This window comes from Pyxicephalus adspersus, chromosome 11 (assembly GCF_032062135.1).
Source record: "Pyxicephalus adspersus chromosome 11, UCB_Pads_2.0, whole genome shotgun sequence".
Classification (NCBI taxonomy): domain Eukaryota; kingdom Metazoa; phylum Chordata; class Amphibia; order Anura; family Pyxicephalidae; genus Pyxicephalus; species Pyxicephalus adspersus.
Genome location: NC_092868.1, coordinates 9,402,660 through 9,424,699, shown reverse-complemented (window position 1 = coordinate 9,424,699; position 22,040 = coordinate 9,402,660). Strand labels below are relative to the sequence as shown.

The window sequence follows — 22,040 nt, the reverse complement described above, 5'->3', positions numbered from 1 at the left end:
ATGATCATATTTATGATGGTATAACCAGTAAGAAAGTGATTGGCTCTTATCTGTATTTCTTGTGTGTGCCTCTCAGTTCTTTGACCCAGCCCAGGTCCTGTACACATATGAGTCCCCTGCTGGCTATGGGAACATTGCTCTACAGTTTCTGGCCTACATATGGTTCTGCTACGCTGTGCTGGTGACCCTCAAACATTTTCCAGAGAAACAAGCCTTCTACGTGCCGTTCTTTGCAGCCTACACTTTGTGGTGAGTATGAGAGGTATTACCCTAAATGGTTAACCTATGTCTTATTATACATTGTACACCCCTCTGCTTTAAAGGGGTTAAACCTGTGACTAGTCTTAGTCCTGTTATTTTGGGAGGCTGGATTTGTATTCAAGATAGGCTACTGATTGGCTGTCAAAGCAGAGTATTATCTTAAGTGCCTATCAGCAGCACTTCCTGAACATAAATCCTATCCCCTGAGTAGCTTAGCTCCACCCACTAGGGACCACAGAGAAGCATGATCTAAGCATTACAAAGCTATATTTATAGTTACTAGTTTGTAAAATATTTTACATTTTTGTTCAGGGTTTAAACCCATGGTAATGGACACTCAGAATTTGGGAGCTGTACTTTCCAAAACCATAATACATTGTGCACCTCTCTGCTTTATAACTTGAAATGGTTGAAAACTATAACTAGTCTTCTTCCTGTTACTAGAGCCATGTTGGTTGATTAGATTTGTTTCGAAGATAGGCTACTGATTGGCTGTTAAAGTAGAAAATCATCTAAAGAGCCTATCGGCAGTACTTCCTAATTTTAGCACCCGTCCCCTGAGTAGCTTAGATACACCTACTAGGAAGCACAGTGAATAAAAGGGGAATTGGGCACGCCAAGATAGTTTTTATGGTTATTAGTTTTTAGAACTGAGCATCTTTTTGTTTAGGCCCACTTTTGGTTTAGGCCCACTTTTATTGACATTCAGAAATGATGGGGATGATCTTTCTAAAACCTTTATACATTGCACACCTCCCTGCTTTATACATTGAAAGGGGTATAAACAATGACTAGTTTTCTTTATGTTTCTGGTGCTAGGAAAGAACTATGTTGGGAGGTGGGATTTTTATTCAGGACAGGCTGATAATTGGCTGTTTTTTATCTGAAAATCCTATCAGCAGTATTTCCTGAACATAAATCCCATCCCCTGAGCAGCTTAGCTCCACCCACTAGGAACCATCAACAGGGGATAGTAAGGCCGTTTTTATGGTAATTAGATGGAAAAATGTAGATGTTTCTCATGACAAAAAAAAGGCTGAATAGCTGACCTCTTTTATAAAATGTGGGTTATGTTAGCAGTACTAAAAGAAAGCTACAACAGAATTTTCTCCATCAAAGATTAAATTATTTTATAATATTTATTTTACATTTCACTTCTGTTTGCCACTATTTGTTAACATTGGTTTAGTTTCACATTTAGCAGGCTAACTACACCAATGCATGGCAGTGCATTCATTCTAATCTGAACCCCTAGCTTGCCCCAGGGACTACCATTTGCCCCACAAATGATGAGAGTGCTGCTCCCATTGATCATTGATAAGTTAACACCTAAAGTGGACCTATCACAAAACGTGCAAACGCTATCCCATTGGGGCAAGTTGGTGTTGAGAAAAGATTTTTATTGGTAGCAGTTGGATTACTGCATACTGTACATTGCTCCGGCAAATTATTTGCAATATACAATTCTTCTTGATTGGTTAGATCCAGATATGGTCCGGACGTATCGGCAGATCCTGGAAGGACTTTTTATTACTGTACTATGACTGGGTCATGACGATTTGCATCCATTTCCAGCACACAAGGCAAATTATAAAATGCTCCATAACTCATATTTGTTGGCAGGTTCTTCGCTGTCCCTGTCATGGCTCTGATCGCCAACTTTGGAATTCCTAAGTGGGCCCGTGAGAAGATTGTCAATGGTATACAGCTAGGAATCCATCTGTATGCACACGCTGTTTTCCTGGTGAGTTGGAGAGCTGCCCTTGTATGAGACCTTGTATCTGCTTACTGTCTGTATATTTATATAAAATCAATGTATATTTATCTCAAAGACATTTTTTCTTTTTTAAATTTAATTCAGCATTAATTTTATCAGTTAAGTTAGGAAGATGGACATGTCACTCCTTTCTTGCTAATATACTAAAGCTTTGCCTTTTAGGAAAAGTTAGAGCTGCTGTATTCACTTGTATTCTATCCCTGTCAGTGACTAAGTGTAGTTTGTTTGCTGGTACTCACTAGTATTATGTGGCTGTCAGGGCATAAGTGCAGTTGGGTCTGCTGATATTCACTTGTATTCTATCTATGGCAGGGTGGAAGTATAGTTTTGTCTGCTTGTATTCACTTCATGCCTATCTGGGTGGTGTAGTTGGGTCTGCTAGTCTTCACTAGTTTTCTGTCCCCATCAGACAGAAAGGGTAGTTAAACTTGTTGGTATACTTGTATTCTGTCCCAGTCAGGGCACAAGTGTAGTTGGGTCTGCTGGTATTCACTAGTATTTTTTAATTGTCAGGGCACAAGTGTGATTCGGTCCGCATGGGTACAGTTTTGTCTGCTGGTATTGCCCACATGTGTAGTTGGGTCTTCTGGTCTTCACTTGTATTCTGTCCCCATCAGGGTGGAGGGGATAGTTAGATATGTTGGTCCCTGTCAGGACACAAGTGGGATTAAGTCTGTTGCTTTTTGCATTTATTATGTTCCTTGTCAGGAAGGAAGTTTATTTTTATCTGCTGGTATTCACTTGTATTCTCTCCTTATCAGGGAGGAAGTGTAGTTGGATCTGCTGGTATTCACTTGTATTCTGTCCTTGGCAGGGTGGAATTAGAGTTGAACCTGTTGGTCTTGACTTCTATTCTGTCTCCATCAGGGTGGTGGGGTAGATAGATCTGTTGGTACTGACTTGTATTCGGTTCCTTTCAGGACACAAATGCAATTGTACATGCTGTTATTCACTTATATTCTGTCCCTGACAAGGCAGAAATGTAAGCCCTGTGAGTGTTTGTAAAAAATGTCAAGAGATACGATAACTTTACAGCCTAAGGCTTCTGCTTTGACAGGGTGAACATACACCAAAATATTAAAAAAGTAATATTTTAGAGAATATAGAGTTATAATTCAGATTTTTGCAAATGCATTTTATTAGATAATCACCAGACCCTCTGCAGCCAATAAGAACTTCCCTTATCACGTGCGAACCTCTCAAATCGGCATCATGGAGCAAAACACAGAGAAATTTCCTCACCACGTCTATGGAAACGTCACCTTCATCAGTGATTCCGTCCCCAACGTCACTGAACTCTTCTCCATTCCCAACAGCAATGGCAATGCTGCAGTGGTAAAAAAAAATCATATTTATTAATATTTTCATGTATGTTCATTATTACTGATTTGGATTACAAGTTACTACAAGAATAGAAATGGTACAGGAGCAGAATAATATTTGTTGATCTTACCAGAAATCCAGTGACCTCTAAATGTCCTTCAGTGAGCCGACAACATTGCCCCAACACAGACTATCAATGTCCCTGGGCAATGACTATCACCAGTCACCTATCTGCAATCTCTGACCATCTTGTGATATGCCCTAGTCTGGAAATATCTCCTGTTGCATTCATGCAGTCCCTGACCTATTTTATGTATCACTGCATTACCTGGTTATTATGTGTGGCACGTTGGCGATATCAGGGGCCACACAGTATAGAGTTTTAGACTGTAATGGTTTCTGTTTAGTGGATGTGGTATTTTGAGGGTTCTTACCACAGTTTGTACTCAATACTGTGCTTGCATTTTATAAGTAAAGAATAAATATATGGAGCTTAATATGTCCCCAGAGTTCTCCATACATAACACTGCAGAAAAATGTAATTGGTGGAAGGGCAAGTCAGTTGGCGGGAGCAGGTTCTTCTCCCTCTGGTTAGAATATACTCACCTAACCCCCATCTTCCAAAATTCAAGTTGCGATGTCCCCATCATTCTAGAACAGCCTTTCTCAACCCTTATAACAAGGAGCGAACCCTTGAAATAACTTTCAGGTCTTCAGGGAACTCCTTCTATAATTACTATATCCACAGCTCACAGTATATTAGTGTGGTGGTCAGTAGGAAGAATGGCTCTTACATTGCTGGCCATTGGGAAGAATGTCGCCCTACAGATTGCCAAAAAGATCATTAGTGTCACTCAAACTGACCTAACAGTCACAAACTCATTGGTTAAGGAACCCCAAGAACCTCTGGAGGAAAACTGGTTGAGAAACACTGATCTAGATAGAGAAAGAGAGAGGAGATAGAGAAATACAAAATAGAGAACCTTATTGTCCTCTTTTGTTTCTGGGTCTAGGTGAGGGTAAACCTACTGGGGAAATTCCTGTGGATCGTAAATCAGCCAAAATTTCGCAAGGAAGTGTTCTTAGCATGGACTGATGTTTCCTCTTGAGAGATATCAGCTAACTTCAATTCCACAGGAATTTTTTTTGGAAGGTTGGCTCACCGCCCTTACCTAGACCCCAAACCACCCTTGGTCACCCCCAAGAAAAAGACGACAATAAGGTTTCATATTTTGTATTCTAAAGGTTCTCTATCTAGATCAGTATTTCCTGACCAGGGTTCCTCTAAAGCAGGGGTTTCAACTCAAATACACAGTGGGCCAAAATTAAAAAATTAGACAAAGTTGCAGGCCAAAGTTGAAACTGAAATAGCACCGCTACTACAATTTCCTGCATCTATAAAACAGTCACGGCCACGGAGAGGCCACTGGTCTATAGAAGCAAGTGATGACGCTACTACAATTCCCGGCATTTCTTGCGTCTATAAAACAGTCCAATGCTGGGCCAGGCATTAGCAGAGAGACCACTGGTCTATAGATTTCAATGCAGCGGTGGGCCAGCTGCAATTCATATTTAGGATTCCTTTGGGGGCCAAAAAAAGGACGTTGTGGGCTAGAGTTGGACTCCCCTGCTCTAAAGGTTGTAAGGGGTTTTTGAGCAATGAACAATTTGTGTCTCTTGGGTGGTGTCAACACCCTCACAAATGAAGATGTAATTCTAACTTCTAAGAATTATGTGTAAGTGTAGCTGATTTTGAAAGGGTGAGGGGTCCTGGACAATGTAAGCTAACTTTTTTTTGCTCTTTCATAGCCCTTTTCGTTGATTTAGTCTATGTAATGTATTTTTGAACTTCATTCTTTCTTGTTCATTGTGCTCTGTGTCTATTCAGATAAACAAGCCAGTTCAATATCCAGTGACCCTGGGACATTGCTATTCGCAGCTGACCTCTGACCCTCATCATGTGTTCAGCACCCCATCAATGAATGGAGCCCCTGGAACCCAAAAAGTACCAGTCGGAGAAACTCAGCTTGGGGGACTTCAGCAGCTTCACGCCCCCCAAATACATCACCAGAATGGATTTCCTGAATATTTTAGCATACGGTCTGCAGGTCCTCAACCCATGTAGGGTTCATGAAGGAGAACACTGCAGTCCTTGTTGAGCCAAGATGGACCTTTTGGAATGAACATGGGCTGACCTTTTGAGCCAGATATAATTTGTGTGTGTGGCAATGTTCAAGATATAGGAGTATGTTTGGGTGGGCAAGTACGTATGTAAATGTTTCTAAAGACATGACCATATGTATATATTTCATATTCCGTATGTTGGTGTGTGCATGTGCATAGGTATACAGGATATCAATTAGTTATGTGCCTACGTATGTCGATAATATGTGCCTCTGCCTCGGCTTTTGTCTATCACATGACCAATATTTTAGTTTCCCAGAATCCCTTGAGTGGTTTTGTTTCTTCTGACTTCTCAGCTAGTGGACAGTTTTTTGGGGGGTGGGCTGTTCTACACAGGACAGGTGTACATGGGCTTTCGGTTACCTAAGAACTACTTATTTTCAATGACAATGCAAAGCAGCTTGATGCAGCCTAGAAGGTGAATTTCACCTTTAAAGGAACCTGTGTGAAAATTAGAAGCATGTCCTTACAAGTGGTAATGGGTAGTGAGCACAAGGGAACACATCAGGACAGAAAAACCCATGCACAATGTCCATCCAGTGTTTCTAGTCACTAATAGTCAGTAGTAGAAGAACCTATTAGACCAATAAAAATGTAGCCTTTTTTATCCAATCTTTAAAATGAAGTGGTCAGTTCTATTAGTTCCTGTGGACTATGGCACCACTTTGGCTTCACTGTTTGTAGACCAGCCCTATTGATACAGTGATGACCACTTACCAAACCTTTGACCGTTCTTGTGGAGTGACTGCATTCAGAGTTTTTTTTTCTTCAACTTTCTTGATTATTGTCTTTTGTTTCTTTTTATCTAATTTTGCTTTTTTTATTTCCTGTGTTTTCCGATGTCTGTAGTTTCTTGTTTCTCTCCGTTGTTGTTTTATGCAGTATATTCTGTTCTGTCTGCACTAAAGTTTCTTCAGCATCATTCAACTGGTATAGTTCTCTTTTCCCAGTGCTGCTTGTAGATGTCTCTAGTTTTTCTTCCTGTCCTTTTTGTAAATTCTGTCTCATTGCAATAACTATATTTTTACCCCTCTGTTCCCAGTCTGTAGCTTCCTATACCCCTCTGTCGGTAGTCTTCTGTACCCCTCAGTTCCCAGACTGGTATTACTTGTAGCCTTCTGATCTAAATCTATAGTCCTCTGTACCCCTCTGTTCCCAGTCCCTACTTTACTGTACCCCTCTTTTACCAGTCAGTTGTTTCCTGTACCCCTCTGTTTCCCCAGCCTGTAGTCTTCTGTATTTCTCTGTTCCCTTAGTGTAATTCCTTGTAGCCCACTGTTCCCAGTTGGTAGTCTTCGGTATCTCTCTGTTCCCAGTCTGTAATCTTCTGTATTTCTCTGTTCCTAGTCTGTAGTCCTCTGTACGCCTCTGTTCCCAGTTGGTAGTTTCCTGTACACCTCTGTTCCCTGTCAGTAGTCTTCTGTTCCCAGACTGGTATTACTTGGAGCCTTCTGCTCCCAATCTGTAGTCCTCTGTACCCCTCTGTTCCCAGTCCCCAGTTTGCTGTACCCCTCTGTTCCCAGTCTGTAGTCACCCATAGCCCTCTGTTTCCAGTCTGTAGTGTCCTGTACTCCTCTGTTCCCAGTCTATAGTGTCTGGTACTCCTCTATCCCCAGTCTATATTCTTTGATACTCCTCTGCTCCAAATCTGTAGTCTCCTGTACGTCTTTGTCCCTAGTCTGTAGTCTCCCGTATTCTTCTGTCCCCAGTCTGTAGACTCCAGTACCCCTCTGTTCCCAGTCTATAGTCTCCGGTACGCCTCTATCCCCAGTCTATATTCTTTGATACCCCTCTGCCCCAAATCTGTAGTCTCCTGTACCTCTCTGTCCCTAGTCTGTAGTCTCCCGTACCTCTCTGTCCTTAATCTGTAGTCTCTTTTACCCCTCTGTCCCCAGTCTATAGTCTCCTTTACCCCTCTGTCCCCAGTCTGTTGTCTCCGGTACCCCTCTGTTCCTAATCTGTAGTCTCCATTACCCCTCTGTTTCCACTCTCTGTATATCATAATAGTTCTCCATACCAGCTGTCTACAGCTTCCTGTTAGCTTTGTACTCCGTCTGTGTTTTTTTTTCCCATTCCTTGTACAAATTCCTTGTTTGCATCTTTCTATCCCCACAGTGTGCAGCTTTTTGCATCTTTTACCCTCAAGTCATAGGATGTGAGTTGCCCAGTCTGGATACCTTGGTGGAGAAAACAGTCCCTCAGGTCCATTTCATAAGCCATATACTAACTGGCTGGCTTATCTTCAGGGTAATGTCAGTTGGGTGGATAGGAAAGCCTGCACTGTCAGCTACGCCTGTGCCCCTCTACTTCTTTTCCTTCCCCTCTGAATTGACATAAACATCAGCCAAGCTGTGCCTTCATGTTTATGCATGCCGGATCAGACATGCTTAGGAAAGGTTAAATCAAAACTGCACGGCTGACCTGAGATATATGGGCACCTTAAGCTCCCTGTATTATTCCTTTTATCTGTGGCTTCCTTTTTATTATTATTTCTCAGTAATAATTTCCTGTATTTCTCCATTTCTTCCATTTGTGGTTTCTTGTTTTTCAATTACAACCAGTTTTTTAAGAAATTTGCAAAGAGGGTCAAGGACACAAAACAAAAGCATATTGTCTTTCCGTAAGGTAAAGATGAAGACAGGAAAATGATTTGAATGCCAAAGCCAAATATGAGTTGAGTGCAATGTCCCTAAACCATAGTATGGTCGCCAAAACTCCAGGGGTGGCCGATGAAAAAATGCTCAAAATGAAAAAAATCTAAATAAATGTTTGTAAATAACGTTCAATCATAGTCAGGAAACTCATAATTAAAGTTGCCACTGAATTTCCAAAGTAATTGCAAAGTATTGGAACAATTGGAAGTTGGGAACTCCTTTGGGACATTTTACATTTTATTTACTTGAAACATATTTCTTTATGTCCCCCTGATCCCTCCTAGCAATTTTGCAAATATAAATTAGGCTAAATTTTTTGCAAATTTATTTCCAGTTTATTTTTTAAAGTAAAACAATATCATGAAAATTGTCTTACCATCCCTACTTTTCCACTTCTATACGAGCTGTGTCTAGTTTACTATTACCTGTAGTATCCCGTCTCTCTATTTTCTAACTCCCTGTAGTTTATTTTGTATTACTTTCTGTTACCTGTAATTGTTTTTGTATAGCTGTTACTATTAACCTTTTTACATTTTATTTAATCTGTGTTTATATATATGATTCTCTCTTATCCATTGCTAACCATAGTAATGCAACCCCAGTATATCTTACCCCCGGATGGTTTTTCCATACAGCTATTTTTCTCACCCTATCATCAAACAGTGGCACAATTTGAACAAGGTTGCATTGTGGAATATTTGGAAAGTTGCAATTTTTAGAGCACACGCGAGTTGGACATTGACATAGATAAGGAATACTAATAGATACAGTATTATAAATGACTGCAAATCCTCTGAGGCATGTTTTCTAATCATCTTCAGTGTTTCCATTTGTAATGTCTGATGGAGTTTTACTTATATTTTTATAGTGAAACGAAGGTACCCAGGTACAGTGCAGTTGCCATTGTGTCATTTATGCCATTATTGCATATGGTATCTAGATCAACATGTACCCTTTGTACATAACTGAAAAGCTAAGATCGCAACTTGGGAATATGATGGCATGCAGGAAAGGCATGTGTGCGTGATATGACCGGATAACATTCTAGCCATGTTTTATCTCAATTGAGCGTATTTCAACCCAATAACAGCCATTTCAATATATTACAGCTTACCAGTTCTTTGACATGGTGGTTGCATTACTTTTTAACATTTTCAGTGAGTACTGAATTTACGGGTTGACCTTACTATTTCTTGTTACTTTTGTGTCTACTGTGTTACTTCCTATAAGATGCAAAACAATGTTATTTCTTGTGTTTATTTTACAATGTTATTTCTTGTGCAAAACATCTCATATTCTACCATGCAATGAGAATGGTTGATATCAAACATGTTGAGTTGGCCACCATGTCTCCATAGATCCAGTGGAAAAATAAGTATAGGAGGCAATAGAAAGATCTTTATTTCCAGGATTATCATATAAAATTAAGGAATAAAGCCTGAAAAAAAAACAATGCAGCCAACACAGGTCTGGGAAGGTGCAATAGAATATATAGATAAGTTTTAAAGGTTTTTTTTTTATGTATCACCTCCTGCAACATTTATTTTAATACATTGCTTTTGTATTGTAGCTTCTGTATCATTTTTGTCTCTGTATATAAAAAAATGAATGCGTTTAATATCAATATTTTGAATTTTTGCTGAGCACAAAAGCTGCTCTTTGCATAGAATGAACAGTGTAGTAGAATAGTTTCCTATACAAACAGTGCATCAGAGCTATGTGCAGACCACAACAAGTTAGTAAAAGTTGCAGGAGGCCATGCACAGTTCTAAAACATATGAAGGGTGAAAATACCTTAAGGGCCCATTTAGATCTTTGTATTAGCTTATGCTGGAATGCGCTGTAATTGGTGCAGTTTGATGCCATTCATTTAGTATGGCTCCCTAATGCACACGGGTAAGAAACCTACACTGAGGTGCGGTGCAACATTTGGCATGGAAGTGCGTTGTGGTGTGTTCCAATAACAAAAGTGTTGTGAGCATTTTTAGCTTAATTTATGGGCTGACTAATGCAGCAGACGACAATGTGCAACTTATGCCTGGCTAACACACCACATTAATATTATTATTAAACAGGATTTATATAGCGCCAACATATTACGCAGCGCTGTACACCACATGGATCTAAATAGGCCCTTTAGGTGAATCCACCTGTCTAAAAGTCTTGCTTAAGAGTGAAACCACAAAATGTCTGATATTGTAAGGAAAGCTTATATTGTCGGCCCCTGAAACTCATTTCATTTATTACTAAGGGCCCAGACTAACCTGATTTCATGAATAAACTCAGACATCTGCGATTTTTATTCATGACATTGGCAAATGGTGGGTTTGGCAAATAAAAAGACTACAATATATAAAGGTTTGTAGATATCATAATTGTATATTCTTGTTGGATATCTCATTCTAAAACCTTGGCTAATAATATGGAGCCAGCCCATGTCAGGGAGGAATTAGGAAACAAATTATGATTTGTTTTAGGGCTGTGGTCGTCAACCTTTCCGGACCTACAGACCACTAAACTTACGGGCCGCGTATGTGTCACTTCCCCTACAGTGACATCATGATGCCAGAACCCCCCCACTCCCCTATCGCTGGTCTGAGCCTGCGACGGAGGACATAATCCATGGCTCTGGCCGGTGTGCCCCCCCCAGCGGAATCCTCCTGACCCTGCTGGGGGGCATACCGGCCAGAGCTGCAGACCACCAAAGTTTTCCACCAGTTGGCGACTGCTGTTTTAGGGTATCAATAAAAGAATTTATTTCAAAGGATTTGGCAGGGTTAACTTCAGGACACTCAAGTTCTTTTTTTTTTTTTTTTTTTTGAAAATTGTAATTTTTTTTTTAAGTTTTTATCAAATAATAAACAAATCACTACAACAAACATAAAAAATAGACAGCATCCAAGAAATACACAGTAAAAAAAATTTACCAATATAACAATAACCAGAGATATGTAATAAACATATCACAGATTTAAAAAAAAAATGGTACAATACAATATAGTCTTTCTGGTTAAGGTGCAGAAAAGGCAAACCAAACACTCAAGTTTCCTAATCACTAGACTCATCAATCATTTTTTGTCGGAGCTGACTTTGTATACACTTGCCCCATTTGTGCTGGAAGAGGAAAAGGGGTCTTACCCAAAATGTTAGCACAAGACTGGAAGTGCACAATTGTCTACAATGTCTTCTCATGCTGTAACGTTACCATGCCTTTCAATGGGAATACCTATACCTGAACATTTTCGAAGTGGCCTTCCCATCATTTTGACCACATAGTGGTTGTCAGGTATCCACAAAATGTCATAGAATAGAATTGTGAGCACTTTGTGGTTTCTGCTCTTAAGGAGATATGTTTAGTTGGAATTCTATATGAAGTGGATCTTCTAGACACTTTGCTGCAAATAAGGATGCTGGACATACTTCTGGTTACTTTCTGTGCTGGCCAAGCTCTTTTACCCCTCGCCTCACCTCTCTACAAAACCTTTTGGGAGAAGTCAAGGGGAATACTATGGAGTGGCAGCTACGAGTCTCTGGGGCTCCTGACATCACATCCAAGATGGCAGTGCTCAACAGCATTGTCAAAGCTTTTGGATGTCTACACAAGGGAAGTTTTGGTAAATACATTGTTTATAAAATGTGGGCAGATTTTTGATGAATAATGTCGACATGGTGTCTTTAATGCCACATCTATATTCACCCCTAACTCCCAACCTTTAAATTGTTGCATCATTCACACCCACCTTCTTTGCAGCAAGACGTCTATCAGAATCACACTAAATATGGGCAACTGCAGACAGGAAGGGAACCATTTTATCTACGGAGGCATTAGTGACAATTTATAGTTCAATATCACAGCAAAGTTCGCTTCTCAAAACTTCTAATTTGTGCTATCCCAATGGGAGAGTCAACTCAAAGGAGTGCTCAGAACAACTTATGGTATCGCTGGCTTTTTGCCATGGAATGACGCAAATTGGCATTTTGCCATACTCAACCTTCTGGCCAATACTTGTATTGAGGCCTTATGGTTTATTTTGGCTCAGCAGGTAAAATGGCTGCCTCCTTATAAGTGAGTGACAGGACTTCTCTACCCATTGTTGAGCTACTAGAAAAGCACTTCATCATCTACATCATACAGGACAACCCAACTCTTGTAGCCGGTTCTGGTAGAACAAATGTTGCACACAGAAAGGCAGGGTGTTAAATGACTTGCAAAATAAATTTCATTTTTGTAAATAAGAAGTTTGCATGTGTGCTTTATTTTGAAGGAAAATGTTGTTGTAGAGTATAATCAGTCAGCAAACAAGAAATGGAAAAAAATGGAGATTTAGGAGCCATACCCCCAAAAAATGGCTTCCTTAGAAGACTTGTTGAAAAGGTTATGCAGTAACCTTGATAAAAAGAGTACATTACGAGGGATACCTCTTAAGTGGAGATGTTTAGTGTGTTCACACAATTGTCATTTTCCCTCTCATATACATAGCAGTTCTGGTTTCTTCTAATCCAGGGGTCAAACTTTTTTGGCATCTAGGTCATTTCAGGGGTGGGCAGGAGCACAGTAGGCCTGACTTTCTCTCGAGTCCCTCCTTAATGGCTCCTCCCCCCACCAGGAACACCCCCTGAAGAGAATTCCCTCTTCTCCACAATGCATATGGAAGAGGGAATTTTCCCTATTTACTCCGGCCGGCGTTAACATTTCCGCCGCCGATGGAGCCACAGCAAGAGGAAGGTCAAGAGCTGCATGCGGCTTCGGTAGTTTGTTCTGGCCTAATCCCAGTCGGCGTCAGGCCGGAACAAACTACTGGCTAGGCCATATCGGGCCTATGGGCCGGAGTTTGCCGACTTCTGTTCTAATCAGTAAGCAACAAATTCTCCAAAAACAATTGTAGCAGTTTTTGCTTACTGGCTGACAGGCAGCATGAGACCTTATCCAGGACAAGTCAGGGATGAACAGATGTAAGATGTTTTAGTGTAATCAGCATACGGATGGTACTGTAAGCCAAAGGAGGATTTGGGACTACCGAGAGAGGAGGTGTACAGAGAAAAGAGGACCGGTCCAAGGACTTACCCTTGGGGAACACCAACAGGGAGTAGGAGAGGAGGAGTTACCATTTAAAGAAACTTGAACGTAGCGGTCAGACAGGTAGGAAGCAAACCAAGAGAGAGCAGTGTCACTGATACCAATGGAGTGCATGATTTGTATTAGAAGGGGGTGATCAACAGTGTCAAAATCAGAGGAAAGATCAAGGAGAAGGAGCAGGGAAAAGTTGCCTTGAGACTTAGCTCTGATGAGGTCATTGGCCAATTTAGTAAGGGCTGTTTCACTGGAATGGGCAGCTCAGAAGCCAAACTGGAGGGGGTCAAGGAGAGAGTTGGAGCTCAGGTAATCGGTGCTCAAGAAGTTTGGAAACAAATCGGAGAAGGGACTGGAGCTAAAAAGTATGGAGAGGTCCAGTGAGGGTTTATTCAGGATAGGGAGGATAATGCTTGAAAGCAGAGAAGTAGATACCAGTAGAACCAGAGAGAGGTTGAATAGTTCTGTTAAGGCGGGGGCCAGGAATGGGCATGGAGTGAAACAGAGGGAATTGGGTAAAGCACACAGTAGATGGAAACGAGAGAAGAGAGGAGACTTCATCCGCAGTACCAGGACTGAGGGAGACCAGTGATGATTTACAGATGAAAGGGATGAACATGGTTGAAGTGGCACACTGACTGGAGACATGTCCAATTTGGACAATTTTATCTTTAAAGTAGGTAGTCCAGTAGCCAGTCTCACAAATTTGCTTGCTGCTCGATCTCAATTTCTTCCTTTGACATCAGAATATCCTGACTAATGTACAACCTCCTCCCATGATCCACTTGAAATGAATGCTCTTACATGCACATTAGGCCACTTCAGGAAGCAATTTCTTTCAAAGCAGTTTTGTTTCACAGCCACGTGCTTTGAGCTGAGCTTCTCCTCTCAGTCAAGCAAACATTCTGTAACTGCCTACAGTTCATTTCTCTGTCTCAGTTTGGAGAGTCTGAAAACACAGAAATCCCACCTGTGTATTCTGCTCCTTTTTGTTTTACCAAGGCAAATCTTATTCCCTCACCAATTGGTAGGAGTCTGCCATTCAGGTCAGTGCAACATATTTTATTACATTCGTGAGCAACTGGATCCCGCTGTGGGCACCCAACTTGGGGAGTGGATCCATTCTGATCATATTGCAACTTTTTTTACCCCAGCTAAACAACTTTTGCATTTTTACTTTGGTTTTGTATTAGAAGTTATGTTCAAAAACAATTCTGCCACTATCAATATCTCCAGTTTGCACACATCACTTCTCCTCACTTCTGCTACCAGGTATCAATTTAGCAGGTGTGACAATTTAGGTAGATTGATGGGTTATGTTTGAAGTATACACAGAGAGATAACCATTGTAAATTAAAATATTTATAAAGACAGTATGATAGAACCCCAAAAAAAGAATTAGATATGCTAGATAAGTTGCATTCAGCCAAGGAGCCCTTCTTAATATAATAGCTTGGCAGATCAAAAAAAAAATGTTGCTTGCAGCAAGTTCTGGTTGAGACTCCAGAACCATTTTAAACGGCACAGGAATGGACAATGGCCAGTGCTTGATCAGCACCAACCAATGATCCATCCTTTAACCAGCATTTTACCTTATAAAGATGCCAGGTATAGAATGAGTTGAATTCCTTCAGAATGATCTAATGAAAAGCATACATATTGCATTATATTTTGTTAAACATTTATTGTTGTCAAAACATTAATAACAAATGCAACTGTAGTAACCCAACAATAGGAGGGTGCAGCAGCAGACTTAGAGTGAAAGCCAAGTTTTAGTGAGCGAGGTCTAGATTGTTAGCTCTTCGGGGCAGAGTCCTCTCCCTCCTCCTGTGCCACAGTCTGTATTCCTCTGTTATTTGCAACCCCTATTTAATGTACAGCGCTGTGTAATATGTTGGCGCTAAAAAAAAAAACCTGTTTAATAATAAAAAGGTTGATAGAGATTAGTTCATTGCAGACAGCCAACCGGGGAGGAAGTCCATGTGAGCAGCAAATGTAATAAGTTTTGTAGCCAGACTTGTGATCAGAGTTCTAGGTTTAGGATTGTATGAATCAAAGTTTGTGATGGTGGCAGCAAAGTTATGCTGTAATCCAGGTGGTTTCATGATGAAGATTCCTTAGGTGGTAATTGCAGAAAAGGGTGCTGTATATCCAGTCCTGTTTCAATGACCTGGAATAATTCCCAAAGCACTTACTTTGGCATGTGACCATGCCCGGTGTTTAAATAGCAGTGCTTTGGCTCCAGGTATGGCTGAACCAAACCAATTATAATGGAAATTGGGAGACCGTGATAAGGGTGTGGTTGGTAGGGCAATAAATATCAATGAGCAGTCAGCAAAGGGATGGCCAAATTCAAATTTCTACAATGAGTCTGCAAAGGGTAGGGCACAGGGATACAGCGTTCAGATGGCAGTCCGAGTGGATGATATACCTGTTGAAGATAAATGCAGATTGAATACTGACAGATGAGGAAAGGAGGAGGTGGATTCAGCAGTGATGGTATTTGAGGATGTTCTCTGGATTAATTCCCAAAGCACCTACAATTTAACACTTGGGCACGTGACCATGCCTCATGTTTAATAGTACTGCTTTGTGCCCTGGTATGGCTGGACCCATAGGAAACAATGTAGAGAAAAAAAAAAAAGAAATTTAAATACCAATATTGAATGGGACAACTGGCAGATATAGCCAACAGGGGGTCCCTGTAGGGGTCCCTTTTGGCTGAGGAGTTGGCTCTCCTTATATTCCCCCCAGAACTAGACCATTCAAGAACCCTGCAAGTCTGTACCGATACATTTGTAATTTATAACTATATACAGTAATACCATAATAAAATGGCACCCTTCTTCCAGAACAAAAGACCCTACATGTATAAAACATGAATACTATACATGCTAGTTATATATTATATATATATATATATATATATATATATATATATATATATATATATATATATATATATATATATATATATATATATATATATATATATATATATATATATATATATATATATATATATATATATATATATATTGTCTTTTTTTTTTTTTTACATTCTTCTGTCTACTGTGGCAGATCGATGAACAACATTGGAGGACCGCTGTACACATCTGATTTCTGAGCTATTATCTGACGTGTATACATTGCTTTACTTGCAAGAGATCTTACCAGTTCAGGGCATCTCGTATGGAGATTGCAGCATACACTGATCTGGGTAATACATCCTCTTGTGTTTTGTAATGCTGGTGGGGACACCCGGTTGAGGACACTGAAAACACAAAAGTATAAAACATAAGCCAGGAATTTATTATAGATTGTTCTTGTATTTACATATTACACAAAAAAAAAAACACCTATGTAATTAAGGACAATTTTCAATAATTGGATAGAGAGAAAAAAAGCTGAAAAGGGATAAAAAGAAGAAGTAAAAAAAAGCTAGACGGGGAGAGAGAAGGAGAAGTTTGGATTCAGAAATGGTTGTGCTATGGATATTGACTTTTTATTTCTATGTTATTACATTACACCCATTCTGCAGGTGATGGGAGATATTTCTCATCTTGTAGATCATTATTTATAAAAAGCTAACAATTTACACAGCAATGACCCTCAGAGTATCTCACAATCCCATGTCCCTACAATAGTCCTGGTCCAATATCCCTATCATCATGTAGAGCTAATATGAAAGGAAGCCATTCAACCTACATGTACGATTTTGGGAGGAAACAATCTGGACCCATAGAGTTCTAACCATTGTTTTGCCTAGGAGATGATTTTTCCTCCATTTAAGATTTTCAGTAACAAATAATCCCAGCAAAGTTTAGATTGATGCCGCTGTGCTCAGATGTGAATCATACAAGGTGAATATCAAAATTATCTATCACTGAGTAGACAATAAGAAACAGATCTAAGCTTCTGTCGGACATGATGGAGATTGGGGTGCAAGCAGATACAAAAACCATCTATAAATCCTGGAACAGTGAATGGATCTCTGTATTAGGTATAAAACTTAAATATGTTATTACAAACTAGATATGAACTGAGATATTGGGGGTGATTAGCCACTGCAGCAGCACACAGAACAGTTTGGAAGAATAATACAATGCTCTCAATATAATACAGTCACACAAAACCTACGATAACTTCCATCAGAGTCCCACAGTCCTCTCCGGTCTATTTTAGCAAAATAATTCAACAGTCATTTGCTTTATAGGCAGCATTCAGTGCAAGGAATAACAGAGCTCATATTAATTCTTGTCTGCAGCTTACCTGCTTCTTTTCCACTTCAGACAGACAGATAGCACACCTGTGCAACTTGTGTCTCAGACCACCTGTCCAGCTGTGTACCCTGGGGGAGTGGGAAGGCCCACCAAGTATCTTTGTTCATAATCCCAAATCCTGAACCCCGGGTTTCTACTAATTCTGCATAGAGCCTTGGTCAAGCAGGTGCTAATCCCCCAATCTAACTCCTCACGCTTTACCTATATTCAGCAAATGGCAATCCAGCAAAAACTCAGCCCACTACCAGGTAAGCAGGCTGAACTTTACAACAGGTAACTGGTTTCTGAGAACTATAAAGGACCAGCAGCCAATGGCAGGGCAAGATCATAGTCTGGAACTATGGTGCCAATTGGCTGCAGAACATACTCTAAAATCCCCTTCAGCTGCACACTTTCTCAAATTATGTGCAAGGGATGCAGACAGGCATGTGCACAGCTAAAGGGAAACTGGGGATGCCGTGAGCTGCAGAACAGAGCACAGACAGTTTATTGCTTGATCTCCTTTGCTGCTGCAAGCGATGCTGTCAGAGACAATACACAGGGCACACTGAATTGCGGTGGCTTCACTGGTCCGATATGCCTTAACATTCTGGACCCTGGACTTTAAAAGAACCCACGTTGGGTATTAAAGTTTTATAGTAAGGATAACAGGCTGTTAATCCAGGGAATGTCCGATTGCCTCATGGAATCAGGAAGGCATTTGTTTCCCTTTTTTTCCGAGGCTTATGGATCTCCCATTGATGATGCCAATATATCTCCGGGTCCAATGCCATTTGGCAGAGCCATTTGTAGGACATTTATATTATAGCTGTTGGTATGGGTGGCGTTTTGACCACTACTAAAAGGGGGGATTGTTCTCACTGGCCACTGATGTAGGAGGAATTTTTCTGATTGACCCCTAATGAATTGGATTTAGCAAAGTTTTCTGAAAGTTATTTCACATATACCTCTTGTTTTATTTTGTTTTAAAGTCATTGGAACATTTTTTTTATTGTTATTTATATCCTATCACTATAAACATTACTCTGCAGATATTATATTAGCACACATCATGTATCCCATTCTTTGTTGTATATAAAGCTGGGAATTTTTTTAATTTTCACAGACAGAACAGGATAGGAGAGGTACTACACATCTGAGTCTTGTATTTCTTGTCTGTAAATTGTGCGTTTATTTGTCTCCCTTCATTTCCTACTGCTCTCAGAGGGTCAGCTCCATAATACAAGGTGTGTCTGGCAATGTCTATTGTCTCTTTACCACTATTCCAATCATCAACCAATTATTCCAATCATTCAATTAAATGATTACACTGGTCAACAAACATTTTCTTGCCAAACTGATTAAAGTCATTTTAGATTATGTTTGATGCACATATTCCTAAAATTGTATTGGTTTTGCTGGATTGGCTCTAGTTTTTGAAATAATAACCTCATAGAAAACTAATGAAACATGAAAATTAAGCAAAATAAACTAGATATGCCTACATATACAAAATACATTTTTAAAATACTTAATGTCAATATATTCTCTACTCATTATATTTACAAAACTAATCACAAAGAAGTCATTGAAAAACTCCATTTGTATGATTTCATTTTATTGTTTTATGCTGATGATCAGGACAATCACATTGAAGGCTCCAGCAGTATTCTGCCATCATGTGTCTATCCCATCCTCCCTGATACCTTTCTTTCATCACCTTTATATCTTGATGGAACCTCTCCCCTTGTTCCTCACCAAGGTTTCCTTGAAATTTTTGCAAATGGCTATGGAGATAGTGAACCTTTATGCTCGTAGTAGCACCCAAATTTTTAAAGTTTAAGAGCAAGTTTTGTACCAGTTCTTCATAATTGTGTGATTTATGGTTACCCAAGAAGTTCATGACAACCATGACATAGCTGTGCCAGGCAGAAGCTTCAGTATCAGTCATGTAACTTGTGAAAATTGAATCATTTATTAGTTTCCGAATATGGGGTCCATCAAAGATCCCTGCTTTTAATTTTTCAGTACTCAACCCAGGGAAGAATCTACAAATGTATTTGAAGCAATCACCATCCTTGTTCAGAGCTCTAACAAATCCCTTCATTAATCCCAACTTTATGTGTAGTGGGGGGAGAACCTTTTTTCATGTTTTCCCTTGGAGGCCATGTCACTTTTTCCAGTGATCCTGCTTTGCTCTTCTATCCCTCAAGCAGATGAAACATAGGTACTTTGTGTATCCACTTTGCTGTCCAAGTAGGAAACCATGTTTAAATCAACACATATGGACCATTGGTGTTCATGATAGCAAAGCTTTTGTAAGACCATTTTGATAATTTCATATTCTTCTTTGAGTTTTGCTGAGTGACCAATTGGAATTGATGCATAGCAGTTGCAATTATGCAGTAAAACAGATTTCAAACTTCGAGTGTAAGATTCCAAATCAGGGTACTCCCACTTGTTTTCTTGTAACGATTGAAAACTTTTTACATTCACAGCACAATAAATAGCAGTCATTATGATGATTTTTGGACTCTTGCCATATCATAGGTACACAAAATTTCAATATTTTCAGTTTTAGTACACGCTGTTGATTAATAAGAAACCAGTGACTTTCTGTTTGAAATCTATCCACTGACCGGAGACGAGTGACATCACTGAACGTTAAGCCTTTCCTTTTACTAGAGGACTTAGAGTGTAGACTGACGGGGAATAGTGACATCACTATGAGTGAAACACTATGGGGTAAGCCTATCCACTGACTACAGAGCAGTGACATAATTATGGGTTTAACCTATCAATTGACTGGAGGGCTATGACATCACTTTGGGTTAAGCCTATCCGCTGTCTACAGGGCAGTGACATCAGAGAGAGCGTAGCCTATCCATTTACTACAGTTCAGCGTTACAAATGACAATGGCTATCTGTGGCTTAGCAACCGGCGACATCTATCGATGTGCAGATAATAATGACACAGGGCTAAACAACACAACGGGCTCTGTATATAAAAGATTCCCTTACAATTGGCTGAAATTGACTCCTTCCTTTTCTTTTCCTTTTGTGAAAACTGTGATAATTGGCCACTAGGTGGCAGAACGAGTCATTGTTTTAATAGGAGACCTGTATATAAATAGAGCCAAAAAATTCACAAGCAGAAATAGTTTATAATTTCATAGAATAAATTAATCTGTCAGTTAGTGGGGGGGGGGGGGGTATGCCTGTATTCTACATTGTTTTGCACTGCCACTAAAAGCATTGAATGCCAGTTATGTTTTTGATCCATTATACAGTGATAAGATCCATTATACAGTGATCTTATCACTGCATCTTATTTCAAAAAATTTTCAGACAAAAAATATTTTTCCCTATGAAGTTGTGTTCTTTGTTATTCTGTGGTATATGGAACGAATGCAAACCAGAGAGGTGCATATATATATATATATATATATATATATATATATTTATATATGTATATAGTGTTTCAGAGGATTGTCAGACACTTGATACTTTGGTGGGGATGGTTAGGGATTAGTATTATTCTACAGGTGTAGCTGAAAATGGAAGTATGCTGCAAGAGACTGTTAGAAATTGAGGATATATTCTATATCTATATTACTGGAGATCACTACTTCATTCCTAAAGATGAATGCGTCCCCCTACTGAGTGGGCTTTAGGAGTATGTTGGGCACCAGGGGACTAGACAGTCTGGAGATAAAAATACAGGCTTCATATGAAGAAGTTCTTGGTGTACTTTTACACAGTTTATACAGTTGATTTGAGTGAGGCACTGCTGCCTCTGCTGGTGATTTTCTGGTATTATCACAGCTCACAGCTTTCCTTGCTGGAGTGGAAGCTGTACCTTAGGTCCTAAAGTGCAAGGATCACCCTCCTTCTGCTTATTCCATTCTCTAAATCTGTGCTTCCCAGGCCTCTTGTGCTGCTTCTCTGCATTACCCCAGCAAGTTGTCAGATTACTAGGGGGAAGCAAAGCCCCATCAACCACCATGGCTTCCCCCACACACAGAAACACAGTGCAGAACAAGGCCTAGCAAGTCAGTAATGGGGGAAGAATCAGCAGGGACCCATAGGCAATACTGATGACCAAACCTTACCTGGTCAAGGGTAAGGGCCCTTTCAGACTTGCGGTTGCAAGCCACTGTTATTAGCTGCTCTCAGCCGTTCTTCTTCAAAACTGTGCAGAGTATTACTGCAGTTGGTTTGACAACCTTTGTGGCATGTGGTTGCAGTTCAATGTTCTCAGGAAGTTGATTGATAAAGATGAATTACCTCCTTCCTTTCTCATTTCTCCAGCAACTGCAACCACTGTGAGCTGCAGTTGCATTCAAGTCAATGGAAGCAGCTGGCCACTTAAGGGTGGCCAGGACCAACATGTCGCATTCAGCAACTGTTCTGTGACCACAACCACCTGCAGAAAGTGCTCCCCAACTGCTCCTATGTGGTTTAATGGGTGCAGTTGGAATCACAGCAGCAGACTGCAAATCTGAGTA

The 22,040-nt window shown here is 40.0% G+C and overlaps 1 protein-coding gene and 1 long non-coding RNA gene across 2 annotated transcripts in view; one reads left to right on the top strand and one right to left on the bottom strand.

Annotated features, from left to right (window-relative positions):
- TMEM145 (transmembrane protein 145) overlaps positions 1-12,438 on the top strand; it is a 55,461-nt gene extending 43,023 nt beyond the window's left edge. The window contains exons 12-15 of the mRNA XM_072425607.1: positions 77-249; positions 1,885-2,005; positions 3,182-3,373; positions 5,250-12,438. Of these exons, the coding sequence (XP_072281708.1) occupies positions 77-249; positions 1,885-2,005; positions 3,182-3,373; positions 5,250-5,486 (723 nt within the window). The 3' untranslated portion in view covers positions 5,487-12,438. The remainder of the gene's footprint in view (positions 1-76; positions 250-1,884; positions 2,006-3,181; positions 3,374-5,249) is intronic.
- A 3,902-nt stretch (positions 12,439-16,340) lies between these two features.
- LOC140341368 (uncharacterized) lies at positions 16,341-19,399 on the bottom strand. Its single transcript, XR_011922859.1, has 2 exons — positions 19,253-19,399; positions 16,341-16,544 (listed from the first exon to the last, which is right to left on the bottom strand). It is a non-coding gene; the product is annotated as an uncharacterized lncRNA (long non-coding RNA).
- Between the last annotated feature and the right edge of the window lie 2,641 nt (positions 19,400-22,040).